This window comes from Physcomitrium patens, chromosome 19 (assembly GCF_059467195.1).
Source record: "Physcomitrium patens ecotype Gransden chromosome 19, ASM5946719v1, whole genome shotgun sequence".
Classification (NCBI taxonomy): domain Eukaryota; kingdom Viridiplantae; phylum Streptophyta; class Bryopsida; order Funariales; family Funariaceae; genus Physcomitrium; species Physcomitrium patens.
Window position 1 is genome coordinate 8,116,579 of NC_143428.1, and position 19,336 is coordinate 8,135,914.

The 19,336-nt window shown below is 39.5% G+C and overlaps 1 protein-coding gene and 1 long non-coding RNA gene across 5 annotated transcripts; one reads left to right on the forward strand and one right to left on the reverse strand.

The window, feature by feature from the left end:
• The first annotated feature begins 784 nt into the window (after window positions 1-784).
• On the forward strand, window positions 785-1,279 carry LOC149987378 (uncharacterized). The gene is made up of 2 exons (XR_016498434.1): window positions 785-868; window positions 1,007-1,279. It is a non-coding gene; the product is annotated as an uncharacterized LOC149987378 (long non-coding RNA).
• Window positions 1,280-4,526: 3,247 nt separating this feature from the next.
• Window positions 4,527-13,912, reverse strand: LOC112295874 (autophagy-related protein 11). Of its 4 annotated transcripts, XR_002973774.3 has the most exons (12): window positions 13,781-13,912; window positions 10,233-11,411; window positions 9,620-10,037; window positions 8,985-9,288; window positions 8,283-8,614; window positions 7,727-8,093; window positions 7,386-7,463; window positions 6,915-7,213; window positions 6,540-6,763; window positions 6,194-6,404; window positions 5,635-5,781; window positions 4,527-5,237 (listed from the first exon to the last, which is right to left on the reverse strand). XR_002973774.3 is itself a non-coding variant. In XM_024547893.3 (11 exons), exons 2-11 carry the CDS (start codon window positions 11,132-11,134, stop codon window positions 4,842-4,844), a joined length of 3,531 nt encoding a protein of 1,176 aa, XP_024403661.1. In that variant the 5' UTR covers window positions 11,135-11,411; window positions 13,781-13,912; the 3' UTR covers window positions 4,527-4,841. The 4 variants fall into 4 exon arrangements, 3 of the variants coding, with proteins under 3 accessions (XP_024403661.1, XP_090100686.1, XP_090100687.1); XM_024547893.3 differs by lacking the exon at window positions 5,635-5,781; XM_090244560.1 differs by lacking the exons at window positions 5,635-5,781; window positions 13,781-13,912 and adding an exon at window positions 13,560-13,778.
• Window positions 13,913-19,336: the final 5,424 nt, after the last annotated feature.

Here is a 19,336-nt window from a genome sequence, read left to right on the forward strand (position 1 = left end):
AGTGAAATATTTTTTTGAAAAAATTTATGTTAACAGTGGAGTACAAATATATATATATATATATATATATATATATTGCCAAATTTCTCTGTTCTTAATTATCAAAAATACTCTTCAAGCCCCTTCAGATTCCGTTACGGAATGGTAGCATCACCCACCCATTCAGCTTCACTACACTTGATACCCTGCTTGGGTGTCTGAAGTCTATGCACTGCTATTAAGGGGAACATCACATTACCGGGCATCAATCCGTCGATCTGTTACCCGTTGGGGGTCCGTTGACACCGCCTCTCTTCTAACTGAGGTCAAACAACCACCAAGCACTGTATTTGACTTGCTGTTGTGGGTGGTCGTACTTAAAATGACTGGGGAAAAAGCAAAACAATACATGGAAATAAGGACAATAATGATACAATAATAATAATAATAGTCACATGATTATAATGGATATTATTTCCTAATAGTTTATTGGGTTTCACTCATTGTACATATACACATACATGTATAAGTACATGTAATACATACTCGATTTTTCTTTCTCTCAATTATTAGTTACAAGGAAATTATTGATTATGCTCATATGGACCAAGTTCAAACTTTAGTATCAAACTTTAGAACCTGATCAATGCACGAATCTAACTATACATCCATCCATCGGACGACAAATCACCAACTTCGTTCATCCAATGGATGACACCGCTATATAATCAGGCCACACTGCGAGAATGACGCTGGGAAGCTTTTCACTCTGAAGTTTTTTTCTTTCTTTCTTTTTTTTTCTTTTTTCTTTCTTTTTTTTTTTTTTATTTTATTTTGGCGTCAATAGAGCGCAGCCATTCTCGCGCATGCAGGTCGTTGTTAGAATTCAGTAAGATTATCCTACCTTTTTATTTATTTCTTAATTTATTAGCTTCATTTTGTTTCTAGACCAGTGGAGATTTGTAGAAATTTTCATATGTTTTTAAATTTGAGTTTCTCAGTGAGTAAGCGTGAGAATATGTTTCAGTTGGAGAGCACGGAGAATCCTGCGGAGGAAGGCGAGGCATGGTGTAAAGTCAAATTGCAATTTCAGGAATCTCCTAGAAATAACTGCACTGTGGCCGTTTCCGCATACAGTTGATGTGATTGTGGTCGTTGGAGTTGAGCAGTTAGTCCGCTGATGTGGTAGCAGACGCATCATTGCGACTATAGATACTTAATTCATGAAATGGTGGCCTCAGAAGCCCGTGGATAGAACTTCTATGTTATATGCGCTCGTCTTAGACGTGAATAAGTTTTACCTCGGAAGCACAGATCAATCTTGTGGAAATTGATCATGACTAGGGCTGCCAGTTCGTGTTTGGCGACATTCACTCATTATTGCCATCGCAGGTGTGTTCTTCTGCTACAGTTACCTGCAGTTCAATTGTACAGGTTCGCGTGATAGATAGCATAATGAAAGATTAGTTGTGATCGCTGATTTGCTAGAGCTTCATGCGCGATTCTTATTAGAAGTTATGTTTTCCATATTGTTCGGATTCACTTTATTGAATCTAGAACCTCTGCTAATGCTCATCAACCTATAATTATTGAGAAAAGTTCCGAAAGAGCAGCCCCTAAAGACCGTTATCCAAAAATAATCGAAGGGCACCAGCATTGCCATCCATGCCAGTCGAACACAGTTACTGTCGCAGAAATCACCGAATTCCATGCTTACTCGTTGTAGGGAATTTTTTTAAATTTTTCTTTATCATGACACGTGCGAAGTAACTCCGACTGTTACACTTGTAATATAATGAAATACGTGCGACCATTGTCTTATACTCGATTACTCTCCTTCTGAGTAAAATTTATACGTCTGAATTTCAGGATTATGCCGAATCCTACACTTGATACAAAATCAAATAGATCTCCTGCTGTAGTTCACAATCATTCATTCTAGCTGACAATGTAGGTTCTCTCCCCTATTCCGACACTACCTTGCTGTAAATATATTGAGTACATGATTGTATATGTATTGATTCGAATAAGATAGATACAGAAGTCCAAGATATGGATGATAATATTTGTTTGGTCATTACAGCTTTACTGTTGATTAGTTTACACCTTGGTTTGCGATTAAATCTAGGAATGTTGATATTTTTTGAAAAAAAGCTCAAAGAATTTTTACTTTTTAAATAGTTTAAATTTCAATGATATTGATCCACAACAATTAACTTTAAGTTTTTTAAAAATTTATTATTAACTATTCAATGATTTCATTTCATATCTTTTATTCATTTCTGAATCTTAAATATTTTTTGAATTAATTTTGTAGTAATCTTAATTTAGAATAAAATGTATACTAATGAATGTTAAGACCAGAATTTTACATTGAATAAGTTTTTACAATTTCTACCATATTCAATTTTTTAACTTTATATAATTCAACTATAACTGTAACTATTGATTAAAATTATTTTTATTAAAAAAAATGAATCAACTAGGATTATATTTAAGTTTAAGTTATGCTGTCAACATTTCTAGCTATTTTTTTTTTTACTTTTTTATATTTTAGTTAATTACAAGAGAATTTGTTTCTGTTTCTTCTCTTTTTATTTCTTCTTCCTTACAAAAAAAAAAAAAAAGAAACAAAACAAAACAAAACTACATGAACGAGTTATTACTTTTGTTTATTAATAATTGAAAGATAGTAACTATTATATATAGGAGAATGTTAAATAGACCCATGCTTTTACTAAATAGATTTCATAAAGAATATGGTAATTAACATAAATGTAGTTGGTTATTTATTGGTTGCAAATCTAATAATGGAGTAATTACCTCAACAATGCCTTTGCCATGCTTCAACAACCACTTGTAGTAATTAAGATTTATGCATGAGGGAATGCAATCAAGGATCCAAATGTATTAAGCTTCGGTGTCGGTAAACTTTCAGTTCATGTGTGGATTACGACCTTCATCCGAAGGAAAAAACGCATCAACAAGTAACACAAATGCTGAAGCTCTCAGTCACTCTCTTTTTCTCTCTCTCTCTCTCTCTCTCTCTCTCTCACTTGCAGAGAATGAAGATGCACATCATTTGATTCTTTCATGATGAGGATGTGACAAAAATATACAAATATACATACATAGAAATGTGGGTCACTGTTAGACAATATGTTTCTGCGTTGAATGGACTGTCGGCGTTCGGAAGTAGGCTTCTAGTACGGTTTGTAAACGAGTGTTCCGTGTTCTAACTATCCTTGAACACATGAATATGAATACATACTTTGATATATATTTATTTATAAAAAGAGTGGGTGAGTGAGAGAGCAGGGAATGAGAATACTCAGCTTTAGCTCAGACCTGAGCACAACTGTCACCTGGACCTCCAGAATGGCACTATCTGTCTATCTATCAAACAAGCAAACAAACTCAGGCAGAGCCACTTCATTGAAAGTTCCCCGAAGGCCTCAGAGCCAGCCAGCCAGCCAAGCATCTGCACAGTTGAAGAAGGACAAAATGACAAAGATATGCAACGGTGATTTCATCCTCGCGGGGGATGTTGAGGAACACCACCAACGGGCTTCTGGGTTTGCACCCAATTGACCTCCGGCAGCGGTCTGAAAGCTGCGAATGCGTGCTTCCCTTTTCGCCCGAGAGCAACAGAGCTGTGTTTCTCAGAGTGATTATCAAGGTTCTGGATATATTATCGTAGCAGGTCGCAGGTCGACGTACGTTGGGGTTTCCAGGATGTGATGAAAGTTATTTCTCCAAATGCACACGACGCCACGATCTCTTATTTCGTCAGCAATAAAACTTATTGTCAATAGGAGAATTCATGCAAAACACAAACTAATAGCATACATTTCATATCAATTTAATAGCAAGCATAAAGCTCATTATGAACCAACAAGTCATTGGAACATCCTCTCCTCAATGCCAATTCATAAAACAATACAATACAATACCACTAAGAACATAATGTTTTACATTTAGGAGAATTTTGTTTTGTAACAAGAGATTCCGAAATGAGAAGTTGAATTAATATTGAACCTAGAAAATTTGCATACATCACTAATAATTACAGATAAATTAACTCAGTTCACGGTTTTACTTATGCTAGGATTTTTGTACAAGCCATGACAAAGCTAAAGCTTACATTGTCCCACATCCACCATTGCAAATACATGCATGTGTCTTTTCAGTCATGTTACAAATTAATTAGATGAAATATCTCAAAGCAACGTAATGTAGGAAATAGAGATTTAATTATTTTTTCAAACGATTCTGTTCATGATTCACAAACATCAAAACCTAGACAGTTCAGAAATCTCTACAAATTTTCAGAACTGTGAATTAGCTTCTGCCCAAATTTCAGAAACTCGCTGACAAGCAAAAGAATGAGTGAACACCTCCACTTGTAAAAACAATTTCTCATTTGTAATAGAAGCAGAAAGAGAATGCAGTGACACGGTGGTAATTCAGCAAGGATCTTGCAAAAAATCATCAAAAGTCGGTGAACCTGAGGTGTAGGTCCAAATGGTTCACCAGAGACCAGGAGATAAAAGAGCAGTCGAGAAAAAATGTAACTATCGTAATATTTACAAATGCAGTGCCAAGTTTTTGACACTAAACAATGTCCTCAGGACTTGAAACCGCTTACATCAATGAAGCTCCAACTTTCCCCTCCATCTCACATCTTATTCACACTTGAGCGAGATGATGTTGAGAACAAAGATGTAGCAACTACCCTTCACTCAATGAATCCCAGAAACCTACATAGAACACCCATACCTACTACCACCATTCAATAGCCTAAACCGCCAAACACTGGAAGAGGTATCTTGAACACAATCAAACAAAATTAACCTCTAAATCTAAAAATCAGGAACCATAGCGACAGTCACGACATAATATTCTGTACCTACAGGCAATCCGTAAGGATTGTGAGATGCCCTTGCCCGAGCTGGTACCAACATTGTGCCTGCACCAAGTTCGTTTCCCTGAAGGTTTCCATCCAATGTGCCATTAGGGGGAGGTGGAGGAGGAGGTGCAGGAATCACTATCTTCCGATCAATGTGTACAATCTGACCCACTATGTAAGGCGACCCACTGGGTAGACCCTGCTCTTGGAAAAGGGCGATGGATTCCCCAGACAAATAGTAATGAGGACAGTTGTGATTGATGGCTTCAAAATGGCCATTGGCGTTGCGCAAGAAGACGGCAAGTCCATGAATCTCAAATCGCGCAAAGCAAATCTTCTCCTTGCTTGCCTACAGAGCAAATAAAATTTGATTAGTACATTTCTTCATATTGTAAACGGCCCATCCTTTATGCTTGTGAAAGAAATCCTTGTGACTTAACTGGCAGATGCCAGCACATAAAGTGCCGCGTTCTGATCTTAGAAACCCACACCCTGAAATGAGCTTCTAATCGGCAGAGCGCATTCCCAACCTAAACGCAAAGGTGACCGAATGCAGCTTGCATTGGTGAAGAAAAAAAAGAAAATAGAACACTTGATGACTCCCACTCGCTTGTTGACCTAGAACACTTGAGACTCAGAAACCCACCAAGGCTGAAAACTTGTATTAAGTGCAGGTCACAACTCAAATTCGGTTAAAAACTGCAATTTTGCTCAAATCATGGTATTTTTTCGGATGCGATTATAACCTTGTGATGTCAATCACAAAGTCTTGGAGCATCAACGTCATCAGGAGAGGGGGGGCAAAGCTGCCACCACTCCCCACTACTTCATCAGCTCCAGATAGTGAGTATAGACATGATGATATGTTTAAGTTCTTGAACATGGATGTGTTCCTTGAAGGTCAAAGAGACATTACATCTCTTTCAGTACAACTCGATCAAAAGAAAACACCCTTACAAACTCTTGAACACATGCTCTTACAGTATTTTGCTAGTAACATGAAAATTATTGGTATGCTGAAGACACGGGTAAACTTGTCCCCACAAACCAAAAACATGTAATTTGTACGAACCATATAATTCGCATCAGTTAAAAGACCTCTAGTAGACACCTTATCAAGGTGATGAAACTACTCCATCGTGCATGCCAGTAAACAGGACTATCTGTATCCTTAATTTCTGAGTTATGCACAATTGCTTCCAACAACACATCATAAGGACTAAAGCAAGATTCAGACTTAACTAACAATTACAACAGAGGAAACCGAAATCAACAAAATTGAGGAATACGTATTGCCAATTGTACCTGCTTATCAAACTTGCGTTTTGAATAAAGACTTTTCAGAAGCTCGGCCTGATTCTCAAGATCCCTCTTTAGATGAGCTTGATTGGTCTCAGCAATGTTGCAACGCTCCAAAAGCTCGGCACGCTGCTGAGCCAGATTCCCAACTCTATCTGCAAGGACTCTTATTGCATTCCTGAACTCGCTGTCCTCACTTCCATCGTTGACGTTCACACTGCTTGAACCAAGGAAAACCAGGAATTCATTTTCATTGCATGACATATTTATATGTCTTTGAGAGGTCTACAATTATTAAAAATTAACTAAACTCAAGACATCTCTACGGGTTTAGAATTGAACTAAGGCCTACCTGGAGAGAGAAACAGCCAAGCTACGGAGGGACTCCGCAAAGCTGCTCGGATTGCCGACGGGTGCAGTAATGCAACTCCGTAAACGTTCCATCAATCCTCTGAGACGGACACTGGAAGCACGCAATGCACTGTACTCAGCAGCTCTTCGGTCAGCTGCACAGAGGTTGGTCCGAGCCTCTTCTCTAGCTTCGTGCAGTCGGTTCTCCAAATGGGCACAATTCATCTGCAATATGATTAAGCTTTTTCAAAACGGAGGCACTAAACCTTTACCTTGACTCCACAAAGTATCAGCAAATACACAGCATGGTCGTAACGTCTCATTCCAAATAAGCCTCAAACATCCAATTGAGAAAAACTCGATATTCCACACTAACCTGGCATTCATTTAGAAGTTCGGCATTCCCATCCAACTCGCTAGTTAAGCGAGCAACCTCCTCCATAGCAGCTTTGAGTCTATCATCTGTGGCCATTAATTGTTCGTTCTTTTCCAGTAGGTCAGTTTGCAAAGCAGAAACTTCTTGTTCTGTCTCCCTTAACGAGGCATTTCCTCCCACAACAGGCTCCTTCAAGGCAATTTCATCAGCGCCAGCACCAACTAAATTTCCATTCAACTCCACATCATCGTCTCTTTGCTCTTTTTCAGCATTGACATCATTCGGCACTTCGAGCAGACCTACAAGAAATTCAAGTTCAACTTTTTAAGTATGATTATGATATCGCCGAAAAAAATATGAGTGGGAAAACAATGTGCCTTGCAATGAAACTAGCAAAATATCGAGCTCAAACGGATTAATCAAGATTGTGACCTGTAAAAGCTGATAAATAGAGCTAAAAATTATATGTACCTTCATTCCCATTAACACCTCCTGCAGAACTCTCTTTTCTTGAGTCCACCGCACCAGCATCCATAACGGAAATTCCTCCTAAATTGAGTTACAATTTTTTCGTACGTTAAGTCTATCTTTCCAACTGACGTAAAACAGTATTACGAAGAAAAAAGTCGATGACAAAGAACACAAAATTACAAATCGTGGGTGCCGACATGAATCAAAAATCAAATACGAAAACAATCTTCTTTCATGCCTATCGAAAGAAAAACGATGCAGAAGGATGAAAATTATCACACATGTTTATAACAAAGTTCACATCAGATTAAAAGTTAACAACATCTGCAAAAGTAGCATACCTGAAACGTCACTCATGACCTCATCCCCTCCTTCCCTTGTGCTCCTTCTTTGGCCCCCATCTGCATCTGTTCTAGCGTTAATACTAGTGGTAGAGCTGGCTTGAATATTGCTGGTCATTCCCTCATCCATTGGCTCGGGGATTACTACTCCTCCCTGCATTCTTCCTGTCCCATCACCAGTAATTCCAGAGGTCTCGGAAGTGCCTTGTTCGGGTTCTATTATTTCTTGTAATTGGTCGAATTCCTCTGGAACATGGCTTCGACGATCATGCCTTTCCATAGATCTGTACTTTTGCAGTTGTATGTGCTGCTCAGCCAGACGCTGTTCCAGCTCTCTTATGCGCTTTTCATACGAGTTACATTGCACCTATCAAAAAAAAATGATTGATCGGCTTAGGGCATTCCATATCAATAAGATACATCGTGCAATGAGTGGAAACTTTTAAAAAAGATACATTTGAAAATTAGCTTATTTTTCTCGACTGCTTCAAACTTCACAAAATATTTGGTTGATAATACATAGCTCAAGAGCAATGTAATCAGGCTTGATACATACCTTCAGCATGGCTAACATGCTTTTCAAATGTTTGGCATGCTCGTCTTTCAGATGCAAAGCTTCTGCAGTTTTCTGAGCAGCATTTTGAGCCCTTCCACCCCTCTCCATCTCAGCACTCTTCCCAGGGTCTTGGCTGTCACCAGCCCCTTCTTCTAGTCCAGAACCTGGGTCTAGGTTACAAAGCATGGCTACAGCTGACGCCAGCTCAGACTTCAACCACGCATTTTCCACTTCGAGTTTGCTGGTACCAGCTATCTCGTCACCTCCACTGTCGTCTTCATTAGCGTCCAAGTTTTGTTCATCTAGGGCGTCCATAGTACCTTGAGAACCCCCTGTAATGCAGATCAGCTCTATGCAATCGTTAGTGTTCGAACGAGTTCTAAAGAAACGTGCGCAAGTTCACACACAAAGGAATTATAATATCGTATCATGTACGTGGAGTTCAGTCAAATGCAATTGTTTTTCACTCCCATAAAGCTAAACAGTGACTAATACATCAACAGCTGAAACATACATCAACCTACATGCTACAACAACCTTATCACCTCTTAGTACTCCAACTAAAATACAAGTAACATTTATCTGACCTCGTCACAAGAACAAGAAATATAAGGCACACAAAAAAATAGACACGTAACTGGGAGGGAGGAAAACTGGTCAATCAATTAATGGGTTAATAATGCACTCAACAGAAAAACTCACCTGATGATTGAAAGCCACTGTTTGAAAGAGATCGAGAGCTTCCCCTAGGATTTTGGTCTGGTCCTTTCATCAGCCGTCCAACTAAGGACTCAGGAGCATAGCGCTCGATGTCGTTAACATCAATGTCCAGCAGATTAGTGTCAAAGGGGGCAATATTTACAATGCACTGACTAGGAATCTCAAACAACCCCATCGCTTGCAGTACCTCCCGATGAATGTACATACTCTGTACTCGAAGAAACTCTTCACGCCTAGCAATCTCCGCTTCCCTCTTCCTGGCCAGCTTCTCAGCCAATTGACCAGCCTGTGGTATGCCCAGTCGCCAAGTATTTAGTACCTCTCAAAATAGTTACATTTCGCGTCGACAATTCCCTCGCATTTAAATATTCCATAACCCACATGATAACCATTCCATAAAGTGAGACGACTCTACGTAAGAACGAATAGTTGTCACAATGACAAGTCACAACTAGCAGGAAACTTGACCCACACAAGAAGCGTGACGACGACTGTAGTTCCTACGCGACACAATTTCTACCTCTACCGTATCAAACCTTGTGTAAGAATGCTCAGGCTTTTAGCAGGCAAGTTTGAGACAGTTGACCAGATATTACGCGAGAGATCATAATTATTACCTGGCCCATGTAAAGCTTCATGGATGCTTTGCGTCGTACAACCTCAGCAAGGCAAGCCTTGTAAGAAGGACCAACCCGCCGAAGTAACTTCAACTCTGCGAAATGATCGCTTTGACGAACCAATGCTTCCTTGAAGACCGCCAACTGATTGCGCATGTCCCTTATATTAGACTGCAGAGCTGCTACATTCTGAAGCCGAGTATGTACGCACAAGTTCATTTTATTTTTACTTTTTTTACAATACTCTAAAAGATTTTCAAGTTCCATATCACATGCTTCCAATCGAGGAATGTGATTTTTATCGTGAACATCATACATTGGGCCGAGTGCAGAGACTGCGTCATGTGGGCGTAGGTTTCCGGAATATTGACCACAAACACAATCGTCCACCAGCTTCTTCACGGTATTCACATCCTTGCTGAAACGAGAAAAAGATAATTAAGAACTTGTAATCTGGAATCTATAGCTTCTTTACGAAAATTTAAATTCTGATACGGTTCTTGCTGTTAACCCAAATGCAACCGCAGAGTCCGAAATCCAATATGATTAACACGCAACCTTCCACCACCAAGTCAAAGTTATAAGTCCAGGAATCGAAGTGTTCATTACTTACCTGAGGGATTGGACGATACTGGCTTGCTCGTCTGTGAATTGTATGTGCTCCTCGATGGTCCTCTCAAGATCGTGAACATCCACAGCCGAAGGAGAGCCAAACAAATATTGTACATTTCGTTGAAGATCAAGGTACACAACCTTGAGTTCAGCTACCTTAGACCCAAACTGTTTGTGGGAAAAGCTACAATGTTCAGCCCTTTCCCTGAGGCTGGATTCCCTCACACAATTCAGTAACGTTTTTCGAGTTTCAGTCCGAAGACTGGGATGCAGTTTGCACGCCCGTAGTCGTTCTAAATCGCGCTCGAAATTAGCCAGGAGGTCTGAGTGCTGCTTGTGCTGACGCGCATACTGCCTCAAAAATTCTCCAAACTGATTATCTATAACCTTGTAATAATAAGCAATGTTCCCCCGAGCAGTCTCAAGAGCCATTTCCTGAACCTGCTGCTCTCGCAGAAGTCGCCTGCAAATGTCAAACTTCTTCTGGCTCGCACAGAAAATTGCGTGACCTTTCTGGAAATGATATTTGAATTGGCGCTCGTAAGACGGGAGAGCTTTTAGCGCAGGGTCACTAGCATCATCCAACGGATGCCCCTCATTCAAACTTGATGGGGGAGGAGGAGTTTCCCGCGGGGGCACCTCAGGATCTTCCGGCGGAGGAGGCGGGCAATCAGCTATTAGACGTGAACGATTATACAGAAAGACATGCCGATTGTCATCTGGTAGCTTATAGGCAACTAGTGCATGGTCTGCCCTCAAACTTGTGTCTCCACAAAAGAGAATTTGCTCATGAAGAGGTATACCAGTAATAGACACGAGAGTGTTCTGTATAACTCCTACGTTCGTCGTGGGCTGACAATCCAGGTCAAAGGACTGGCCATTCTCAGCCACATGGATCAACATCTTGACGTGTCTGATGAGCAAACCCTTTCAATTGATGAACTACAATCTCACCTTTGTCCTTGACCCAATTTAAGAGCCCACCTCGCAGATATGCAGTAGATTATTCTACTCCACCAGATCTACCTCTCTCGCGCTCTATCTGCCTCAGTCGACAAGAAAAACTACTGTCCGGGCTCTGCTGATTTTCAGCAAGAAGCTCCATGCAAACTGACTGACCATATCTTTCAAGACGTACGTAGAAACCACGCTTCGTAATCACCTGCTACTTCCAAAACTCCTGCAAGGTCACCCACACAGAATCAATAACAAAACTTGATCATCAATCTGTCCAACATCCCTACGGCACTTCTCTGAAATACACATCGAACCTCAACTACAGATCTTCTAATCACTTTAACCCTAGTGTCTTGCTTAAATCAGACCACCAACGACGTACAAAACACTCCCACGATTCGCCACAACCACGTTAGCAATACCTACTTAGACTAGATCTAGGTAATTACGGTGAGGAAACGCCAGAAGTTTTCGGAAGTGGTGTTTAAATCCGCTCTCAACTCTATCTTCTACCTCCAATCTCTGACGAGGAGGACGGCGTTTCTAAAGAAGACCAAACCGGTCCATGTATCCACTTTCCACCTCAGATCCGAGGGACTGGCTCCTGCTCGGAAGGAACCACGTAAAAGATATTCATGGAAAAGCACAACCTTTCACAAGATGCTATTCGCTTAAGGTAACTGAGGAGCTTAGTTACCTGAAGTGAATATCGATTAACAGAAAGTTCCTAGAGAAATCAAGGACCTTCTCGACATTGGGTACCAAGATGTGAAGGTACATGCAAGATAAACCGACTAGGATGAAAAACAGTCTGAAAAGTGTACAGAACACTTTCAAAAAAATTACAAGCATGCACGACGAGGATATCGTACAAGACTTGGATACAATCAGAGTAAGGGTGCCCTGTGCATGCACTGAATGGAGATTCATAAGAGAAGAGTGAATGCAAAAATTTATCGCAAAATTGTATCCACCCGAGACGTCTAAAGATATATCAGAAATATTAGGCATCTAGAAGAATTGAACACAGAAGGACAATCGCGAAAGATCGAAATGCACAAAGCGCATAGGAGTGATAACAGCGAAGAATAATTACAGAGGCTGCAATACTTGCAATAACCCCTTGTTGATACAAGAGATATTTCAGCGTCGCTGGGCTCAGCCAAGTGAAGAGGGAAAAAAACAAATCAAATTGAACATTAAGCAGAAGAAAGGGAGAGAACTTCTAGTGATACGGCTGCAGACGCAAAACTGCCTTGTTTAAAGTCTTATGAGTCTACGCATCGCCTTCCTTATTCAACCAACACTCCAGAACGACGTTCTACAACGGCAAGCCAACTATCTGAGGACGAAGTGTAGAATGAAAGACTAAACACGCTGCCGCGTGAAGTGACCGCAAAGATCACGCTAGGCTAACGGCGAAAGTATAGCGACACTCCGGATAGGTCATCTCACTCGGGCACAATTTAGTATCCGCTACTAAAGCGAAGATGTAAGCACCACATAGTCGCGGCACTCTCACATGTGAATTCCCATCAGCCACCCTAGTCCTGATCCTACCAGAGACTCAGTAACAATCATCCAAATCGTAAGGAGAATACAGCGAAAAAAAGAACAAAGAGTAAAAGAGAAGCATACTACGAGTTTGAGCTAACACCTGAATTCAGTGACGTTTTGGAGATTGAGAGAGAAATTGGATGGCACTGATCGTTCCGCTCGGGCCTAAAAACGCCCGATGTTTAGAGAATGTACTAAAAAATAGTCACATGGGCTAAGGGCAATGAGCATGCAACTCTACATCCAAACGATACTTACGAGCAGCCCTGTACGATTGAAAGGCAAGCACCATTCCTCGAACTGTTATCAAAGTGCACGTGATTTCCTACAATTATGCACATAGGCGAGAGGATAGTGCATCAGCCACACGGCCAATCAATGTAGGAATTGTGGTTTAGTATCTCTGCATCGTTCATTCTCAACCAACTCTCTCCCTCTCCACATTCCAAGGAACAAAGAACTAAGTCCAAAGACAAACCAAGAAAATTCGAACGCGACGTTTCTAATAGCTGCAATCCCTCCGACCAACCTCGAGTTCTACAAACTCGTCATGATCCTCGATCTCACACCTCTACTTCTTCCACCTTCTCTCCTAACCCTCTCACATTCATCAAAAATTACACTATCGAAAAAAACCTAATGCCGAAATACAGGCAGCAGGCATCATCCGAAAACTCGCCCGAGCGAGCACTACTACAGTTCATTCCCCCAATCCTCACCCCCGCACAGGACAACCACCACTTCGCCTCATTTCTCAGCCCTTCTGGAACCTCCCTGCCGTCTAAAAATTACAATAAAATAAAATAAAACATACAAGTCTTTGAAGAAATGAATAAAAATCGTCCTCTCCGTTGCCCGCCTTCTCACACCATAACCAAAATACTCCTCCCACTCCACTTTACCCCTTCATGCACACCGTCTCCTCGCTAATCAGCCTCCTCTCCGAATTCCAAAGCAGCGCATAAAAGACGACATTGCAACAAACGCACGAAAAACGCCGCACTCTCCTCTCCTCTCCGCAGGGACGTCACAAACCTAGTCATCGTGGTGAAATGATGGTCATCGGCGGTGCGCCATAGCTGTGAGTTGAAATCAGATTCGTGAAGTTCGAGCGTCGGGGCAAACTGTGGGGCGCAGGGCACCAAGGGAAGGGCGTAAAGCAGCAGCAAGCGATGAGTGGATGAGAACCGCATTCACGGATGTGTATTAAGACCCACGACATTCGTTCGGCAGTGGTTCTCATTGCGGGCTAAACAAAGGGGTGTGGGGAGGGGGAGTGAAGATTTTATGTGGGGACCGAACTTCGTTTGTTGCTTCTCAAAAATCACAAAACGCGACAACAGACTAACAGACTTTTCATCGATTTGCTTTTATATGGATAAAAGAACTTTCCTGAACGTTTCCGTTTACCACCTGTTGACTTTTCTCGCCTGCCTTTTTTTCTGGGACGGGGTGCAAAATCACCCAACTTATTAGAGGAATCCTGCTTTTCTTTTTACTTTTTGGTTAATCGTTTTTATTCGGCAGGAGCATGTCTAATATTAGAACGAGTTTTTTTCTTTTTACTATTTTTTTATATTATGATTTTATACTTATCACCCAATGTGCAAGAAAATTTAGGTAATGACATAGTCGCTGTTGGACATAGATTGCTTCATTGAAGTGGCAAAATTCAAAATCTATAACTATGAAAGCTCATTCAAGTAATATCACTTATTTTTAAAATATCAAGGTTAAAATTTTAAAAATAAATAAACTTTGTTGCGTTCATATTGTAAAAAGCAGTGCAATACAAACAAAAGTCTAAGTTGCTATTATTAGCTTTGCACTGTTGTTAACGACGTATTATTATAATGGACTATCTAAGAAAGTTTTACTTTTGCACCTTTTCAATACTCTAATGGCAATTATATAGTAACTTTATACTAATAATAAACATCCATGTGACGTATACCTCACATTGTCCCCCCAAAATACATGTCATTAGTACAAATATTTTTTTTGAACTATTATTTTATGATCATATTAACCAGCTACAATTTTAAAGAGAGAGGGTGAAAGAAAAAAAGAAAAAAAGAAAAAAAGAAAAGTTTCAGATACAAATGCATGTGTTTGAGTAAAACACAAAAGTCATGCAAACAATATTTAGACGGAGAAGAAGATAAGTGACCCCAAATTTTACAATGAGTTCGCATTTTTATGTGTTTGTAGCGGATAACGACTTACAGACAAATCTTGTAAATCCATGTCAGAAGATTCCTCCACTCATCCACTCTTCAAATCTTACCCTGGAAACTGGGAGTAAACTCTGAAGAGAAAATGACGGGTCTACGTGGCAGTGCTGCCGAATCCAAGATCTGAACATGGCCTCGGAAGTTGGAAGTGTCAGGAGGGGGGGGGGAGCACGGTGATAGGGGAGGGCATTCGAAGGGGCCTGTCAGGAGAGAGGGAAGAGCGGCGATAGGGGCGGAGTATGGCCGTGGGGCCACACAAGCAAGCACAGTGTGAGAGAGATATTCCAGGAGATCTGCGCCGTGTACCGATGGCCGTGATGCAACCAACGTGAAGGCCACAAGTTGAGTTGGCGGTCCAAATTGCGTTGCCGATTGCATCGTGAACGATGAGCGGTTGCGAGAGGCGCTGGCGAATCCTGGCGTCATCCACAGTGGCGTGGGAAATCTATGGCTCTGTTTCCTGTTTCTGTTTCTGCGTTGGCTTGGCTTGGCATCCCCCGGAGGCCAACGCGCTTCATCCAGAAGGGAGCGTAAAGTAGGGTGCCTCAACACCCGATTGGGTCCGTACCCCAAAAAGCTCCTTGTTCGGTGGGCCAACGGGATTTTGCCTCACTCCGCACGGAAACTCTTTTTCCGGGGTACCGATCCTGGGGTGGTGTAGGGCAATGCTGAAAAGGGCCAGGCCGGCGGTTGGTGCTTTATGGGACGACCTGAGTTGGTGCAAGTTTGGGCATATCACTCATTTCCATGTGCTTTGCGGCCTGCAATTGCGATCCTTGATATGTCTAGGAGAATACGACCCACCAAGCTGATGGCGAATAATCCCCTCCACCCTTCCCTCCCCGTCGGATCATTGTCCAGTTCTCTGAGCTCAGCGTCGTTGTTACACCTGGTTCAACGACGTATAGTTACAGTGGGATTATACGGATCCTGAGACACCACACTAGCATGGCATTTCCTCATGCTTCCCACACCTTCGACGGTGGCACGTTCTATCCCATCCTGCCGGCAGCGAAGTTCAATCCCTGTTGGGCTCCATCTCGCGCTCTCTCGCTGTGTGACTGTGTGTCTGTGTGAGAGAGACTGTGTCCGTGTCTTCAACGCCGAAGCTAGCCTGTTACACAGAGCTTAAAAGTTGTTTCCTGCACATGTGTTCGGCCTTCTCCGTGCATGCAGAAAACCTGAGGTAATGTTTCTGAACATAAAAAATGGAGTATGTCTAGAACTTTGTGATCGATTGCGGAAGTTAACCACATGGTAATCTAACAAAATTTTATATAGTGCATCCCGATTATCATTTATTCCTTCTAATTTTGCTAAAACTGTAATATCGTTTCCAAAAAAAGAATGCGAAGAAAATAATTTAGATTTTTTTTTTTCCAAAATTTTATTTGTTGTCTTTTTCTTTATTAGAGTTTCTGCAGTCACAAACATGACATTATTTATTTCACCACATGCATGATTCAATGTAATTATAACTTATTATTATTACCATTATTATATTTTATTTTCTATATTTGACATGTAATATATCTCTTTTTGTTTATGTATTAATTAATTGCACAAATAAATGTGTAAGAAAAAAAGTGTCAGTGTCAAGTAATAATTCACATAATGCAACACATAGATCCAAACCGAATCATGTAACTTCAAAATATCTAAAAACAATAATAATAATAATAATAATAAATGAAATGTCCAAAGAGCCCATTGGAACAATGGATATCATTCCATGTGAAGTCCAAAGTATTTTGACTTGGCTCTAAAAAAGCAGTCTTGTCAAGAAAACTTGCCATGAATGTACATCTGCTCATTGCCACTCATGAGCATAAGGTGATATTTCATGAAATCACTGAACAAAAAGATACCTTTGCTATTCATATCATTCAATTCTCTTTGGAATTTATTTGTGTACTTTAAATTTAAAATCCACCATGAAAATACTACAAATATTAAAATTTTGTAATGAAAAAAATGTGTACACTTTCATGTGTGTTCTTGAAATGTAAAAAACAATAACTAATTAAAAAATACTGTAAGATCTACAGACTATATATAACACTGATATACAATTTATTTTCGTATATGTGTATATATATATATATATATATATATATGTGTGTGTGTGTGTGTGTGTGTTGAATATGTTATAATTTTATCCACCACAAAAGAAAAGGTATCAACTATATCTTAAACTAGTCAGACTGCTATCATAAAAAAAATGGTAAATCTTATAGTGCTTATTACACATCGAATGTAGCTTTTAGATTGCTACGTTTAAACACACATCCTATAAAATTTATACTAAGATAAAATGTATAAATCAGAGAAATAATATAAATAATGTATAAAATACATGTAGAAAAGTATAAAAATGGTTTCCAAACTTACTTGAAATGCCATCTACACTCAACATTTACTTATACACTTTTTATTATTCATGAAAATGAAATGAATTTACAAACTAACCTACTTCTGAATCTTGTTTCAAATATTTTGATTTTTATTATTTAAAAAATAAATCACGATAAGGTCATTTTTTTCTTTAAAAACACATGTTCATCAGCTCAATCCAGTAGTAGTAAACAACTCAATAATACAGTAAAACCTTGAAAATATATTTTCGACGAAGTGACTCAACACACACTGCGTGAAAAAATGGCCATACCGACTGACTGGGCGACCAGTGGTCGCCCGATGAGGTTTCCAGATACGTGCCACGTGTTTCACCATGTGTGTAGGGCTCAAGCCGAAACCTCCAGAACGGGCCCGCCCCGGTTCCTGTGTCAGACCGCTTTATGAAAACCCGTTATTCCGTAGGACAATCATATGTCGCCACGTGGACGGCGGTTGGGTAGGGAGGATGGGCCTCTGTGGTACATTGCTACTTATTGAATTTTCAATCTGTTGAGAATGTTTAGAAAGACACAAGAGTAGTAGTAAGTAATACACACACACAAGAGTAGTAGTAAGTAATACACACACAGAAGAGTAGTAGTAGGTCATACACACAAGAGGGTTTCTAAGGAGAGAGAGCTTCACACATAAAAATCTATTGATCTAGTTGTGTCTCGTATACAAGAAGAGAAAGGAGAGAGGATAAACAGTTCTTCTCTAGTAGACTCTAAATAGTATAGCTGTGGTATTTACTGTAGTCTACAATAAATATTATGGAGAGTGTTGGTTACATTTAATACTCTCAACACTCCTCCTCGCTCATCATAATATTTACATAATATAAAATTTGTATAGAATTATAATCTATACTTTTTTGTGATCTTGCAAGATCAATAATTGTTGCCTCATTAAAACCTTATTTAGGAAAACCTTATTGTATTTAAGGATAAAACCATAGATGAAGGAAAAAGAGTAAAATATCATTTTCTTTAATTATTTAAAGAGCTCATTAACTTTCTTATTCAAAAAAAGCAAGTCACCGCATACCAATACCATAAGTAAGTCAACAATAATTGCACAATGGGAGAGCTTTGGTGTAGACATCAACAAGATTATTTGCAGATTCAATTTTCTTAATTATAATTGCTTGATCAATAATCAAGTCATAGGTATAACTAAAATACTTTGGATCAATATATTTTGTCATGTTGCCTTTAATGAAACCAACTTACATCTGTGTAATACAAACACTATTATTTTCATGCAAGATAGTTGGAGAATCATCACATGAAAATCCAGAGGTTGTTTGAATGAATTTATCAATTGATCACAACCAAATACATTCTCGAGATGCTTCATATAAGGCAATAATTTCTGCATAGTTGAATGAAGTTACAGTTATTGTTTGTTTCACAAATTTTCATGATATTGGAGCTCCATGCCTTAAAAATATATATCTTGTTTGAAATTTAGTTGTTGCAATATCAAATTTATATCTTACATCACAATACCCAACCAATTTTGGATCTGCAAATTGTGTGTAGTATAATCCTAAGTCTTTAGTACCTTTTAAATAATATAATAAATATTTGATGCCATTTCAATGTCGTAGTGTTGGACGTTGTCGTGTTGTTGTTCGGCTACTATATGAAAATAATGTAATTATGTACTTAATATATAATTTATTAAGTAACATGGTGAGAGCCATGTTAGTAGATTTTACTTGGTTGTAGAATATAATTTGATTATTACCTTGAGAAGAGGTCGTTTAAAAAGATTATTTGTCAAGGACAAGAACTCGATGAAAGCTAAAGAGTAAGTGAGACTTTTCTCAAAGAAATAGGACAAAATAGAAATATGTATATTAAGAAAGAAATTAGAATGGCTATTGCCAAAATACAAGAAAACTAGAGACCCTTGAAACTAGACTAGAAGCAAGAAAGGAGTTGACAAGAGTGAA